Consider the following 17,075-nt stretch of genomic DNA (forward strand, 5'->3'; position numbering starts at 1 on the left):
TTCTCATGTCTAATGTTACATAACAAAATAAAGGCCTGTTACAGCCCAGCAGGGCCTGCTGTGACATTGCCCTAGTGGGCGTGTCTTGCACACTCTCGTGCCTCAGGCTGGGATTATACTTTCTGCGTCTGGGAGGTCTGCTAGGGTCCGCTCAGGTCCGAGGGGTGTAAATTTTGTCATCAGACAGAGAGTGTGGGTCTGTGCGGATGTGACCGTGCAGATATGTCTGCAGAGAATTTACATTATAAAGCACCAGCAGCACATGCAGCTCAGGTGGTGAGCTTCAAAGAAGTATTACAGGAATAACTGCTTGGCTGTGGGGTCTCCAGCTGTTTAGGCTCCAGTCTCACAAGCATAGAGAGTGGCCGGTGATCCCTGGCATCCACGAGATGCTAGGAAAAGTGTGTAGTGTGAAACTGGTTGCAAAGAGGTATACAGCACTGTACCAAAAACCTCCTTTTGATTGCTAGCAGATTGTGGCGGTCGCCTGTATTTTGAATGGAAGCCGTCAACTTATCTGCAAACACTTGAAAACTTCGCACTGAGCAGTAGTGAAAAGTGCGACGCACAATGCAAATAGAGACCGTTTGTCTTCGTGATAGAAATTGCGCCTTTTGAAATGTGTTGGCTGCAGCGGTAGGGCCTCCTGGGCTTCTTGGGGAACATAACGTTATCTTTTAAAAAAAATTTGGATAATTCTTCTAAACACATTGTGCTTGGAGGCACAGCAAAACTTCTTGTGATGACACATAATCATGGACCATCCTGGAGAAGCTGGACTACCTGTGCAACCTAAATGGGCTGCATGTATCCACTCGTGCTACCAGTAGTAAGAAGGTTAATAGCAAAAAAGCAAAACTAGAGGAACGTCACCTGGTCATTATGACCATCTTTCATGTATAATCTATGCACTGGGACATAAAGAATGTTTGTATAAAATAAGCATTCAAAATTAAGGTTTAAAATATAAAGTTAGCCTAAGGTTTAAAAGGTTACTTTCATTTTAATATGAATATTAAGCTTTTTAAACTGAGCTATTATGTCATTTCACCATTAATGCCCAAATATTTGTACAGATTTATCACCCTCATAGACACGGGCACAAAAGAAACTGGGTTAACACCGTGTTGAGTGATCTTCCCCTTGTGTACAGATTATTGGAATGAATGTGAAAGACAGATGAGGCAATTCTGCAATTGGTCACAACACAACATAAATTCAGATAAAACTGAATTGTACTAAAAATAATGGTGTCTAATCAGATGCTTACTCTTGATGGCATTACTTTGGCCTCCAGTAACACTGTGAGAAATGTTGGAGTCATTTTTGACCAGGACATGTCCTTCAATGCACATATTAAACAAATATGTAGGACTATTTTTTGTATTTGTGCAATATTTCTAAAATTAGAAACATCCTTTCTCAGAGTGATGCTGAAAAGCTAATTCATGCATTTATTACTTCTAGGCTGGACTATTGTAATTCATTATTATCAGGCTGTCCTAAAAGCTCCCTGAAAAGCCTTCAGCTGATCCAAAATGCTGCAGCTAGAGTACTGACAGGGACTAGAAAGAGAGAGCAGATTTCTCCCATACTGGCTTCTCTTCATTGGCTCCCTGTTAAATCCAGACTTGAATTTAAAAATCCTTATTCTTACATACAAGATCTTGAATAAATTAACGTACTTTCAGTAAATCATCCAGACAACTTTCCACTCCCAGCAGAATTCTGATGTCAAATGAGGGTTTTATGGTGCAGACCGTTAATAAATCTGACCCTAGATATCACATGATGACTCGATTTGTCTTTATTAAATTTAAACCAATTAAGCTAACTGTGTGTATTTTATTTCCTCTCTGTGCGTTCCAGCAGGACTACACCTCTGCTCCTGTGGGTCCATAAATAAACAGTGTCTTATCTGTTTTATCCATGTTTTTATCTTCAGTTCCTGTCACCTGTATTTTATCCCTCTCAGGTTGCGGCTTTTTTTTTTAAAAAAGAAAAAAAGTTCATAACTGAGTAGATGATGCAGTTTCAAAATACTCTTCCGCCCTCTTTTGTTTCTGAGGACGTTTTCACATCTATAGCTCTTATACACTGGTCTCAATCAAGCTGATGACATTGCAAACTTGTAGCTTTTGCCTGAGCTTTGGTTTCTTTTCATACAAAGAGACAAACCAAAATACATCACTACAAACCACCTGAGAGGATTCAGTCTGTAACGTTCGGTCGGGAAGGAGTGTCTAGATTCTGGGTGTCCTGTCCTAATTCCTATCATTGCTGGGACTCCATTCTCTCTAAGATGGTTCACTGGAGTCTAAAGCTCATTAATCAAATTCTGCATCTCAATAAATCCTGTTCTCCTTATTGAAATGAGCCCTCAGTTCATTTTTAAACTAGCTGCTACAGTTTGTGTACTCTGCATGTCTGTGGTACTCTGCCGTATTCCAGATACCTGGCTGCGTGAGCACGTTTAGCTCAAACTTGCACCTGGTAGTTGGGCTGGATTGAGATCTGGATCGTGTTCCCACCATACATGAACAGTTCTGGAGTTTGTCTGGAACCAAACTGAGAACTCCACCTGTAAGAGTCTTGGTGTGGTTGCTTTTTCCTCATTATTCGCACTCGTGCTTAACTTTCATCACCTATTCTGGAAGTCAAAACTCAACTCAGAGCTCAGGGTCGCGCTTAGGAGTTTGTTAAAACTGCTTTCAGGAACAGGGCCCCTTGATTGGACTGGCTGCTCCCTAACACTCGTGGGGACGCCATTAAGCGTATTCATGTTGCCTAACAGACAGTGTAATCACCCTGAACCGCAAACCCCCTGTGGGTGGACAGGAGCTAAAAACAACAACAAAAGCGACAAACAGAGCAACCCTTTAGTCTCCCAGTGACTATCAGGGCCACTTTCTCTGCTGATTGCTCCAAACCGGCACACTTGGAGCAGACAAAACATTGCATGCCTAAGAAAACATGCACACCTAACACGCACACAGCAGACCAAACAGCATCATAAAAGTACACATTTGGCTAGAAAAGAATACTGCATTGTTTGCTTGGCACACAGAATGGTAAACTCAGAAGTTTGCACATGTCTACAGTATGAAGAACCCCAAAAATGCACAAGACCACCACCACCACCACACACACACACACACACGCACACACACACCCTTCTCCGAGTGATCAGTAATCTCTGCCCTCATCTCCTGTCCTGTGCAGCTCTGCTTGTTTGGGTTTTGTCAGAAACAGCAGCTCTGGCTCAAAACGGAGACAAAAAACAAATTGCTGATAGGCAGGACAAAAAGGTGCTTATATAACCTGCCAGTGTATGTTTACCGAACGCTCCCGCATGGCACACAGCACAACTACGCTCCAATGACCTGAGGTAATGTTGTGAGAACCGCTAAGAAGGATTTACAGTTCTAACTTTAACTCTTGGGTGCAGTTAGACTGATATTTGCGGTGAAAAATCACCCACTCTGTGTAGTATTCTCCACCGGTATACATTAAAATGATTTACTGTAATTATCTTGGCATGCAGAGGAGGGTTTTATGACCCTGTGGTTTAAAGACTGTTTCAGAGGATTTTTCAGCCCTCCAAAGGAGGAAATCCTGATGAAAATACTCAGCGGAGCTACTTGGAATTTCTTGGCATGGAAACAGTCAGATTTACAGATTGAAAGAGCTGCGGCCAATAAATCGTTTATCAGAAACGTCATTGCAAAAACGTTGGTATCAGCAATAAAAACACGTATGAACTGCCTTATTTATTTATCACGCAGAATAACAAACACACTCGCTGTTTCATATCAGTTTAAAAAATGAGCTCTCTGGGTTTTTTCAGCTGCATCACTCAAGGGCATATATCCTTACCATGTCATGCTCCACTTGATTGATTAATTGAAGGGATGATGTGTGGAAGTAGGCAAACACACATATGAATTTCATAATAAACTCTAGCTCTAACTCTTCAGTTTTTAATTTTTATTATCCATATTCTGCATGTCTGAAGTCCTTAGCTGGAGAGCAGTGCCCACTCCAAGCTGGAGAAGAGTTACTCCTGCAAGTGGAAGTTTAAACAAAGTTTTCACGAGGAAGGAACGAGTGGAGTGGAAGATGCATTGCTGCGGTGTCTGCAGTAATGCAAACTGGTATAACAGGCCGGTACTGGTCCGCTGTGGTGAAGAGAGAGCTGAGCCTGAAAGCAGAGCTGCTGATTTACTGGCTGATCTACGTTCCTACCCTCACCTATGACCATGAGCTGTGGGTGAGCTGTGACAGAAAGAATGAGATTGCAGATAAAAGGGGTGGAAATGAGGTTTCTCTGAAAGGTTCCTCACTCAGGAACGAGGCGCAGCTCCTCCACCTCAGGAAAGTCAGTTGAGGTGGTTCGGGCCTCTGACTAGGATGCCTTCTTGTTGAGGTATTTTGGGTATATCCAACTGGGATCATAAGGAGGAGAGATTATATCTCTCGCCTGGCTTGGGAACACCACTGTGACCCACTGGAAGAGCTGGAGGAGGTGGCTGGGGAGAGGAAGCTCAGGGTGTCTCTGCTTAGACTGCTGCCTGAGCCCAAACCTGGATAAGCAGGTAAAGGGAACCACATAGACCGACCTTTTGGCAAAAACAGCTGGAGCGTTGTAGTGTCTCAGAGACTGAGAGCTCTGTTGAAGGTTAAATTTGTGCATGTTCAGTACATTCAAGCAGCTCGGTGAGTCCGCCTGGTTTAAACATGTCAGATTTCCTCTTAAAGTTGGTGTCCTTTTGCACCTTTGGACCTCCTCCAGCACTGCTACTATCTATAGATCACTCCCTGAACACCTGCATGTGCACACCTGTGATTACACCACGGACCTCAAACTTTCACAAAGAGGAATCCTTCTGTATCAAACTGACCTAACTTTCAGAAGTGCAGTGGGTTAGTGGATATATTGGACAAAGGATGTTGAAGATGAAGCTGCCTGTCACGGTCTGCCTGCCAGCCAGGCTGTTATATGCTTTCTGTCTGTTTGTTTTGCTCGCTCTTTCTCCTCCATGTGTGCGTGTTAACCACACCTTTGTGTTTCAGTGGGCGGGTCCTCCTGGGTGCCCGCTCTGCTGCTGAAACACACCTGTTGACAATCTGCTCATTTGGCTGCTACTTAAACAGAGCAGTGACCTTCAGCCAACGCTGGGTTGTTGTACTACTTACATTAGTGATGTTGGCTCTGTTAAATACTTGTCTGAATATTGTTTGACAAAATACCTGCTTTCTCACCTGTGTGCTTCCTCTGTGCAGGTTTCCCTGGTGTTCCCAGAGTGAGGAGCTGAGAGTGTAGAGAGATTGAGAAGTTTGTTTTGACCAACCTGTTCTGTGTGACTTGGACCCCTGCCTGTTTGTGAGCATGAGCAGCAGTTTATGGACTTTCCCTTTCAGTGGTGCCGGAACGTACCATCTGGAAATAAACCTTTGAACTTTTAGTCATGAGTCCACGTTCTGAGTCCACCAGCTAGCTGAGGCATGACACTGCCAGGCAGTAGGAAAAGATGAAGACCACAGAATATTTTAGGATGTAGTGAAGGAGGGTTGGTTTGACAGGAGGATGCTGGAGATAGGGTGAGATGGAGGCAGATGATTTGCTGTGGCAACCCCCTAAAGGGAGCAGCCAGAAGAAGACCACAAAGATGAAGACAAAGAATAAGCAGATTAAGAAAAAGACAGAGCCTTGGAGATATGCATGTGCAAGTGGCCTGGTGCAGTAAATTATGCTAAATTATTAAATTAACACCAAAGTTCAAGTGAACAAAATATATCTCTTAAAATAATGTAATAAAAACAATAAAACAATGTAGTAAGAAGAAAATGTTTTTATCCCTCTAGTAGCTACAACTTTGATGTAGTGCCACTGTTTATCTGTGTAAATGTCTCTGGTTACAGGCTGCAGAGGAAACGCTCACTTTCCTGTCGAGCCTGGCTGATTGCAGCGGAGCAGGCGCTCGCCTTCAAAGCCGTCCGGCTGTTTTTGTCTGTGGAGATGGCCGTGATAGGAACCCGGCTTTGAAACACTTCGGGTTAATCTCCAGCAAAAACACTGTCTGTTCACACCTTTATCAACACACTTGGTCGCTTCAACGCCACCATTAAACCGCAGGTTGAATCGACATCTCCATCTCCTGCGTTTTGTTATCAGCAGAAGAGGAGGAGCAGAGGAAGCAGGACAGAAAGAAAGGTGACCCCCACCTTTAGTCTGTTTTTTTTGGGGGGGGGGGGTTTAAACACAAAGTAAAACAAAGCTTGATTTCCTAAGAAGAAGTGGAAAAAAGAGCCCATGACGTGTGACCCCTTCATTAGAAGAATCAAAACAAGTGAGACTAATGGTGGAAAAAAGATGTCAGTCTGTGGAAAAAAATAAAGTGAGAAGTGGTGAAATTAGCACTGGAATTAATAGAGAAAATTTTAAAGATTAAAAGAAACTCTTCATCACTGGATTAAGTTTCCTTAGCTGGCATTGTGAAATACAGGGCAGAATCCTGACCAAAGTTTTTTTGTCAACTGCTTGAACTCCAGAACAACTGGAGCAACTTTTAACTGTACAGTGTGCTTGAGAGCTCCAGAAAGAGCCCGTAAGCAGAGTTAGAAATCACTAAAATCACTAACTGCTCCCATCTTACCACGTGGTTGGTCCGGTCTCTGATGGGCTGGTATCCCGGCGCGGGGATACAATGATCGGCATGGCCGTTACAGAAGCAGCTCCCCTTCACTATCAGGTCATAGATGGCGAAGTGTCGGGTGGGGAGGGCTTCGTGTGCTGAGACAAGGTCTTTGGCCTGGCAGGGACACTTCTGATGCTTCAGCAGCCGGATGCGGATGTTGGTCACCTTCAGCTGCTGCTGGCCCTTCAGCCCATAAGGATCCAGCGACTCCCACTTCGGAAGGGTTCGATAGATCACCTGACAGTCGGGGAGAGGCAATTGAGGAAGAAGAAGAAAGATACAATTAAATGAGCCCCTAAAAAGAAATACCTCTATTTAGTTGGCTCACTGTGATATGACAGGAATGAAAAACCATTTTGTAAGACATGCATCATTTAAAATACAGCAATAATAGACACGTGTTTATTTTTCATGCTACATCTAACAGGAGGAATGTGCTACTCATTGCCTGGGATGACATAAGACTTTTATTGTGATTTCCAAAGAAAAAAATATTACTTCTGATTATTTTTAAAATAAGATAACATGCAACTGCAGAACCAACAGTTCTCAAACTTTTTCTGAAGTGGTCACTTCAGAAACCAAAACAAGTCCATTAAGTCAATAAAATGCAGTAAAAAAAAAAAAGAATTTAGCAAATGCTTTATTCTATGCCATCATATCTCTGTGGGGCCTACAGTTTAACAACCATTAGTTTACGTAGTCATCTCATGTTTCTGTAGTCAAGATTCACGAGCTTCAGCAAGCACAAAAAATATTACAGTTATGCAAACCTTTGAACAATTGTTTGAACTGATGATCTTGGAAGTGTTTAGAAATGGCTCCAAGAGATCTTCCTAACTAGTTAAAATCTAGAGTTCTCCTTCTTAGATCTTTACGGAGTTCTTTGGAATTTCCCATTGTTCTCTATTGGTCAATCCAATAAATCAAAACTGGTTTTGGAGTGGAAAAAACAGGTTGACATTAAGCTTCTGGAGGAGTTTTCCCAAAGCTCCGACCTCAACCCTAATGAAAATTTGTGGACTGTGCTTAAAAGCTGAGTCTGTGCCAGTAAACCAACCAGTTTAAATGAACTCTACCAATTCTGCCATGAAGAGCGTTATGACAGAAGCTTGTTGATGGCTACCAAAAACATCTCAACTCGGCCATTTAACCAAATATTAGTGGGGGTATATGTATACTTTTGTGTGGATTAGAGAAAATCCTAAATAAATTCAAACTTGTGCAGTTTTTGTTTTTATAGTCATTCAAGATGTATGCTGTTCAATCATCCCAAAAGAATGGTTAAAAGCCCAAAATTACCATGACATTCATGTCGATAATGAGTGTACACATCTCATATGTGGCTTTCCAGCCTCGTTGGTTTAACTTTTAATTTATGAAATTCTAAAAAAGAAACTGATCCTGAAAAAGGATCTGATTGGACGCTTGCGCTCTTGCAGCACCACTTCATGATTAGAGGGATTAGACAGGTGTATTGAGTAGCGCATTCAGATTCATTGATGCTGCTTGTGTCACTGCATCTGCCACATTAGAAGAGGTTTGTTTTGATTTCATTTGTGTACCAAACTTTGACCTTACACCCTGCCATCATAGGTCATGTCCTCACGTGGTCATGTGGTTTCTGGATACCCCCACCCTCCTTCCGCCTTTATGTTCTCTGGTCCCTGGACATCCTTCAAATTGAAGATCCCTTTATGGGCTGCCATCGCCATGGCTACTGCTGCCACTGGCAACCATCACCGCTGCTGTTGTTGAGGTGAATAAGTTGGTGTTGGCCCCAACTCTTGCTGTGAAAGCGGTGTGTGTGTTTGCAGTGTGCCGAATTGTCACTGATATCATTGTGTGAGTAGTGTGTGTGTTTATGTGGGCAACTGAGTGTTTTTCTTTGGTTCAAGAAAAGCCCCCATGCTGCTCGCTGACTGGCTGGATGACTGGCCGAGAGTGTGATGGGAGGAGCACTATTAATTTACCCGTTGTTGGAAAAGGTCACAGGGTCACAGCATTGTGGTCCGCAATTAAGAGAACACGACAAATAGGATGAGGGGCGCTGGTCCACGGGAGAGCAAGGAGAGCAGGGTCAGACAAAGACAGGGATGGAGATGCAGCTCCACATAACTCAGGGCCGGACAAAAGGCCTGCGACAGCCTGACGACACCACAGCAACACAACGGCATGCACGCAAACATGTGCTGACAACACACATCAGTGTTGTGGAGTCCTTCACACAACAAATGTTGCTTAGAGCTTTTACTACACTATCATGCCCTATTGTGCGCCCCTGGAAATAAATATTCACATTCACAGATATGCTGATGAGACCCATGTTTATCTTACTCCATGTGCTACTCAGAGAGGAGACCATGATATCCTGAGGGTTGAGCATTTCAGTGTGTTAATAAACCATCAGCCTTTCTTCACATCTAGTCTTGGGTGAAAATTTGTTCCAAAATTAAAGCTGTGCCGGCATCGAAGACATAACCTCACCACATGCTGGACATACTTTTTCTGGACATCTGAGCAAGCCAAAGATTGAGGCACAACTTTTACTTTGAAGGTGAACATCTTCTGTTTCCAGTTCACATCACACTTTATCAAGTTTCACTACAGCTCGGAGAGTAGTTTGCAAGTGTTTGTAAAGTTGTTGCAATCTTCTCTGCAAACTATGGGTGACTGCAGCAATCTGCTAGCAACCAAAGCAATCATAAGGAGGTTATTGGTGTAGCACCCTCTTTGCAACTGATTTCACCCAAAACCTCCAGCAACCACTTACTAAAAGGTCCAGGAGTACACATTTATCCATAGTGACCAGAGATTGCTATGGAATTGCCGACTGACTTGGGCTTGTGTGACACCAATCATTTAATGACTGCTGCCAAAGCATTGGAGGTAAACTGTGGTGAAAAGAAAAATTGTGAATGCCTGGAAAACCAGATTATTGTTATTCTTTCATTTCCAAAGTTTTTCATATCTTTTCTGTGGCTGTAGCTAAAGAGGTAGAGTGGGTTGTCTACCAATCGGAAGGTCGGTGGTTCAATCCTCTGGCTACTCCAGTCACGTCAAAGTATCCTTGGACAAGAAACTGAACCCCGAGTTGCCCCCAATGCATCCATGCGTGTGAATGTTAGACACGGTGCTTAGGTATAGAAAAAAGTGCTTTTACCAGTACATGTATTCCAATTTAAAGACAAAACAAGAATGTTGCAAATATACAGATGATGCTGCTGTTTATCTAGCTACTTGTGTAGGATCGAAACTGAGTCAGATGGGGTCTTTAAGGATTTAAGTTTGAGAACATTCCCTAATCCACTAATTATTCAAATGAGTCAAATTTGGATAAAAAAATTATATTCAAAAGCAAGCTGAGCTGAAGCTATTTTAATGGATTATGTTACATTTTGAGTGGCTTATTTGCATTTTCTTTGTCTTATTTTATTATGTTAAGTTATTATGTTATGACCAGCAAAAAACATATCTTTCAATGTCCGGGAAGCAGAAAATCTGGGATAAAATAATTTTAACATAATTTATGCAACTTTCCTTTAAACAGACCCACAGAGACTCAATAAACTGAACTAACTCATATAGTTTCTGGCCATGTGAGGTACCAGTGAGGTTCATTTGAGCTCTACATAAGTATAGCTGGTGGAAATCTGTGTTTGCAAAAAGTGAGAAAGAATAATTTCTAGAAAACATTTTTAAACCATGCAGATCCCACAATATTCAGATATCCCGTTTTACAGATATTATTAAGAAATCCATTATTTAACTTTGATTAGCAGCAAGGATACATCCAATACAAACAAAAACAGTGCAAATATGATGGCACTGTCTACAATAAACATTTAAAATAATCTGCAAATATGGCATGAATTTGCTGTTTTACTCAGGAATGAGAGCCAAACTGATAATAATTTTCTTGATGCGGTCTGAGAATCTTTGCAGTGTGAAGTATCTCAACTGTTAAAACACTTTATGGAAGCTGAAAGCTGCGGTGAAACCTCATACTATACTTGGGAAAATTTTACACCTGCCATTAAGCTATGTAACAAATTTCCGGCTCTGGGAGGTAGCGGGTCCACTGAAAGCCTTTCTTCCTGTTTCAGCCTGCAAAATAAAGTAAGCCTGCCTTTAACAGGCCTAATTCCATCAAAGCACTGTGGACTGTAATCTGGTAAACAGGCACAATGGGCATTGATGGAAGGAGAAAGACGGAGGGGGGAGGGGGGGTGTCTAGCCAACAGTACCAACATCCATCAGGGCAACGGCACTTCCTTCCCAGCAGACGGGGAGAGCCGACTATAAGTGTGTGTGTGTGTGTGTGTGTGTGTGTGTGTGTGTGTGTGTGTGTGTGTGTGTGTGTGTGTGTGAGATTGTGTGTCGGGTCTGGCCTGCCTCTCTCTCTCTTCCCTAAGGAGGTCAGTCTGGACAACAAACACTCACATTCTTCCAGCCCAGCTGACCTCATAAATAAGACAAGGAGTTCTGAATCTCTCTCTCTCTCTCTCTCCCTCTCACACACACACACACACACACACACACACACACACACACACACACACACCACCTTTTCCCTACATTACAGGTGAAAGCGAACAGCTTTCAGCACATGAGATGACATGCTTTCATGTTTGAGGGTGAAAGAAGAGAAGAAGAGGCTGAGCATACCTGCTGCCTGTAATCGCTCCCAGCTATGACCCCCCCCCCCCCAAACTCACCACAACTCTCACTTATCTCATCACACAGCCTCAGACACAGCGATCACACACATGCATGCAATAAACTTTAAATCACTCTGCTGATGCGTCTGTTATTTATCTCGCTTTATATTTCAGTGCCATGGCATTTTTGAGCACTTGTCTGTCTCTGAAGGGGGTTCAGCGCTCTGTGAAGCCAAAAAGGTTTATCCTGCAGAAATAACCCCAAACAGCAGTGAAACACTAATTTATTTTGTTAATTTACTCTATAATATCCTGAAAAAGATCATTAAGTGCACCCAGAGTTTGATGTGACATCGAAAAAGCAGATTTTGCTCCATAAATGACAAACAGTGGCATGTCTGTTCAGCTGTAACTGACGGTAAGTTAATTAGGTTAAGTTTAAAAAAAGGTTTGATTGTTATTTATGGAATCTGGCAGTTAAACATTCACTTCTTTGTGTGACAGCCACAAGCTATGCAGCTGAAACCTCCTGAAAATACCCAACAAATAAATGCTGCAGATCAAGCTCAATAATAAAAAAAAAAGAACATTAAAACAAAATAAAAGGACCCTTGAAGTCTTGGGAAATTCATATATCATCAGTGTCAGCGTTATGGGCAAGCCTTTTGGGTCTAGCCTCTTGGAAAAGGTTCCTCAGCAAAATTATACACAGAACTTACATCATACAGTTTGATAAACACCCACAACAGCAGATATAGCTGGGGGTGGCAGAGTTGAAGGTGTTAAGATTTTCACTGGGAGTGACCAGAATGATCTGGATCAGAAATGAGTACATCAGAGGGACAGCTCAGGTTGCAAGGCTAAGATGGTTAGGGCATGTGCAGAGGAGGGATAGTGGCTATATTGGACAAAGGCTGCAAAGTGCAAGACCAGAGAGAAGATTCAGGGATGTAGTGAAGGAGGACATGCAGAAGGTCAGTGTGACAGAGGAGGATGCTGGAGATAGGGTGAGATGGAGGCAGATGATCTGCTGTGGCAACCCCTAAAAGGAGCAGCTGAAAGAAGATGATCAGCAATAAGTCACCGCAGCAACATTCAGGCTCAATAATTTAGTTAATAGTAGCTTAGAGCATCTATGGTAATAGTAGAGGACAGGGATTGCACCAGAGCAAAGTGGCTGATGTGTTTTGAGCAGATGGGAAACTCAGACTCTAGGAGGATCCCCTCATGTCTCTGGAAAATAAAAGCAGCATTCATTAGCTTGTTGTCATCTCACGGCCTTGACTGTCATTATCGATGATGCAGATTCACAGCAAAAGCCCAAAGAGGCGGAGACAGTGAGCAGCTGAGCAGCAGGAGCTGCTCTGTCAATGAGCTTATTAACCTCTTTTAACCCCAGGGTCATCAGTGGAGAGGTTAAAGGTCAAAGAGGTCATACTCCTATCACCCGAACAGGTCAGAGATGAATAGGAGATGAAAAAAATAGCTGCCATTTTCGCACTTTTACACACGAAAGGAGGCAGAGAGAAAAAACATGCAAACACATTCGCACACAAAGGCCTGAACAGCATACAGAAACACTTCAGAGTAGCATATGAAAGCACTGCAGGGGAGCCCGGAGCAGCACCGGGTTTGGCATGTGCCTCCGCACACATCTGCAGAGCAGCTCCCGACGCACACTGCTTCAATTAAACATCAATGGAGTGCAGGAAGCCCTCTCGTGCTACAGTCAAAGTACGCCTATTAAACACTCAATCATGCACTCACGGAGCTTCCCCCACCTGGCCGTGCTCTGCTTTCCCTCTGCTCTGCATGCTAACTGTGCTGTGTGACTATTTCATGTTGCGTGACTTATTGCAGAAAGAGCTGACTCTGTTCCAACAGGACGGGGGGAGATGGAGAGGCCGCACTTCAGAATCGGCTGTTAAGTAGCACACTTTACCTGTCATGCACGACATCATTAGCACTTCATTCACGGAGGAAGAAAAAGTTGAACGGTGAGCAAGAAACTCTGTCAGCCCTACAGGTGCGTATTCCTGCTCCCTTCCACCTGCAGTAACCTGCTTTCCCAGAAAGCTGGCGGTGTTTGGAATGAGAGGAAAGGTGGGAATTCAAGACCTGATAGAAATCTGATCACCAAAACTGCTTCCAGAAAGAAAGCAGGCCAGTAGAGGAAAACACAAACGATCTACAGTATCTACAGCCATTAAACTTCAAACTGTTGCTGTGCAGTACATTACTTCTGCCTATGCTTTCATGAGGTTTCCCTGATTGATTATTTATGCCCTTAAAGCTACAATTGTTAAGATTTCAGACCTACTGAAACCTTTTCATTCTCTAAGTCACCTTTTTATCCATTGTGTATAAATTGGGGTGGATGTGTTTTGACCACTAGGGGCAGCAAATGCATCTTGAATTGCTTATTTCTCAGGGGCAAGCAACCAAGCAAACTCTGAGCTGGAAGATTTGCTGGATTGTGTGGTTTTAAGACCCAAAAGAGACCATCAAAGGAGCCACGAAACAAAAATCTCAGTTTCACACTGATTTAGATAGATGCAAATATTGTGTTTGGTAGGTAACTTGTGATGAGGACTTTGAGGACAAACTCCACCTCCATTATCCTGCTGATTTCAGTCACAGTTCTCCCCCTGCTGTAGGTCCAGCTTGCACCACTGGAGAAGAAGGACTACCAACATCAGCTGCAGACCAAGTTAGTGGAGATGGAATCTATCCAACCACAAGATGAGATTGTCTTTGGAGAGCAGCTTAATGACATTAAGGACCACCACAAAAGCAACCTGGCCAGTGATGCTACAATCACATTAAAACAGTGCCTGGAGACCCTGGCACAACCAAATTATTGCAACCATGTGCTATAAACTTGTGATCTCACTGCCTTTGAAGATGGGGACCACTCACAGTCAGTTGTCATCTGCAAAGCGACTTTGGTGCATCGCAGCGGTGATAAAACAGCAATAAGATCACGAGGAGGGTGCTGTCTTGTTTTTACTCTAGTGTGACCAAACTATGAGACGGTCCATAGGAAGAACATGAGCAGGAAGGGCTGAGGCTGGAGTTAGTAGCGACTGAAATTTAAAAACAGGAGTACAAACAGCTGCTGCAATCTGAAACCTGTGCAGCACAGGTGGACTCCACCACCAATGACAAAAAGCATCCTTCCATACACGACATGTCCTTTCCACCTAAACACTGCTAAGGATGATGCACACAAGGATATCACATAAGAAAGAGCCCAGGCCTCCAAAATCCTCAGATCCCAATCCAATCGAGCATCTGCAGCATGCATCAGAACGAGCCCAATCAACAGCCACTGCCAGCGTCTCAGTGCCAGACACCACAGGAAACCCCCAGAGGTCCTGTGTCCATGTCCCGACGTTTCAGAGCTGTTTTGGCAGCACCTGAGGGGGATTTTTTTTTTTCTATAAAAGCTTCAGTGTTAAGAGAAGATTAAAAAAAAAAACCCTGTCTTCAAATACCATGTAAGAGATATGGTTGGCTTCTCTTCTTTGCATTAACTTTATATGCAACCAGCTCGGCAGATCAACCTGGGATCCTGGATCTGGAGTATGGGCTGATGACAGCCTGTGGGGACAATGGCCAATATTTTGGGCCTTCCAGGCCAAAATGTCCCATTTCATGCATTTGTTTAGAATTTCAGTTTAAAAATAAAAATAAAAAATTAGCTGCAGTCAGACAATAGCTGAAGGTTTTGAGATTCCTATTTGTCTCTAAACACATGCAGTTTACCGGCATGCAATCAAAGTCTCCTCAAGTATGACTGGTCTCTGCTTTTGGTATTGAATATCTCACCTGTTCCCTACAGATCCTGCATGCTCACATTCAGAGATTATGAGCAGGTTAACCCCTCTTTTCCATGTTTTGTGGGACTACGGAGCTTGAGCTGGTTTAAAATAGAATATATCAGAATTCATGTGCTGTATCACTGCTTAGGTGCTTAGGTCCAAAAATAAAAACTCCAAGTCATAAAAAAGACCCTAAAGGCACAGAGCATCACCTCACCTCTCCGCGGTTACAGGGGTAGGCACCGGAGTACTTGGATGTGCAGGTGGCTCCATCCTCACCGACGCCTGCCTTTCCCTCCTCCAACCTGAACGCAGCGCTGCAGTTGGTGGCGAAGTACTGCAGCATCCTCCAGGTTTGCCCGAAGTCCTGTGAGCGCTCCAGAGTCATGGCAGCAGGCCTCGGTGAGCGAAACACCACAATGAGATGCGTGAAGTAGAACTCTGTCTCCAGGTCCAGCTGCACCATCTCTGACTCCACCCCTTCGGCTGACTGCCACCAGGTGTTCGGGTGGCGGAAGGAGGAGTCGGACATTGCCCCGGCCAGGTGTGACAGGTGGGGCAGGCCGGCGTTGCATTTGGCGCACTTGGCGGCGCTGCAAGCCAAGTTGGCGTCGGGGTCGGAGTAGGAGCAGTGGAGCTCGGTGCCGTTGTTGCCACAGACTGTCTGCGTCAGCACCCGGCGACCCAGGGCGAGGTTCCCCATGCGGGGGTTGCAGGCGCGGTTCTCACAGCGAGGGGCCACACCTGCATTAAACACCACCACAGACACACCTGCAGGATGGAGAGATGAACGTTTACTTTGAAAACATGGGCTAACAGCTTTCTCATGTGCACATGGCATTCACTGCTCCTCAACTTAAAGGGGTAGTCCACCCTAAAATACTCCCCTGTACCAACATCTGGCCATTTAGGTGGGGGGTTATTTGAGTAAAATATTAATACTTATACTTCATTAAAAGCCAGAATGTCTCTCCTGAGTCCAGCTTACTCAGAAAAATGACCATATCTTTTATTTAAAAAAGACAAATAAAATCAACCCCTCTATATTGACAATGTTGTACCATATTAGTGTAAAAAAAATAAATTTGTCAAATTTGTCAAACATACAAAATCTACCTTTGTGGCAATTTTTGTCCATTTGTGGTAATTTTTTCCATCTCATTCTGACTCTTTTGGAGGCATTTTCAACCCCTTCACGGTTTTCGTATTAGGTCATTTTCTCTCTGCTTGGTCTGTCATACAAACAGAAACCAAATGAAAAAGTGTGAAACCACCAAAGGTTTTGTTTTTACTGTCTCGTACTGTGCACCAAATCCAAATTAACCAGAGAACACCTGATTCAAAGTTACATTATATCTAAGAGTGAGTGGGTGAGCTGAGATAAAGGCTGTCTCAGTGTGTGTGTGTGTGTGTGTGTGTGTGTGTGTGTGTGTGTGTACACAAGTCAAGTGATTTACCTCGATCGGAAATGTTATGCAAAAAGGGATAATGGAGGCATTGTGCACCTGCCTGCCACGGACTGCAGCCAGCGTGGACTCTGACACAGATAAAGTTTGGCAGCTCGGGGACGATGAGCAGCATTCAGACGCCTTCCAGACGCTTTACAACCCACCCCCTCCAGCCCTCAGGGCCACAGTGTCATCCTCCACAGCGGATTTATTATTTTAAAACCTGGAGCCCTCTGCTTTTGTCATGCGTAAGACCTCGCAGATAGGCTCGCATCACCCTTTAGAGGATGAATTAGTGCATATTTGCACTTTATCTAGGCGGATTTTTTGTTAGACAGTAGATCCTGATGAATTATGTAACAGTGTAGATGGGGAGATGGGGGGATAATTTATTTAAACTCTTCCTTTGTTCTCTTTCAAAGGATGTATAGAGCAAAAAAATAT

General features: G+C 43.6%; 1 protein-coding gene across 1 annotated transcript in view; it reads right to left on the reverse strand.

Annotated features, from left to right (window-relative positions):
• ntn4 (netrin 4) overlaps positions 1 to 17,075 on the reverse strand; it is a 32,733-nt gene that overhangs the window by 14,862 nt on the left and 796 nt on the right. Inside the window, exons 2-3 of the mRNA XM_030720187.1 lie at positions 15,401 to 15,954; positions 6,657 to 6,935 (exon numbers count right to left, since the gene is read on the reverse strand). Coding sequence (XP_030576047.1) covers positions 6,657 to 6,935; positions 15,401 to 15,954 — 833 coding nt within the window. The remainder of the gene's footprint in view (positions 1 to 6,656; positions 6,936 to 15,400; positions 15,955 to 17,075) is intronic.

The sequence above is a fragment of the Archocentrus centrarchus genome, chromosome 23 (genome assembly GCF_007364275.1).
Source record: "Archocentrus centrarchus isolate MPI-CPG fArcCen1 chromosome 23, fArcCen1, whole genome shotgun sequence".
In the NCBI taxonomy this organism is placed as follows: Eukaryota; Metazoa; Chordata; class Actinopteri; order Cichliformes; family Cichlidae; genus Archocentrus; species Archocentrus centrarchus.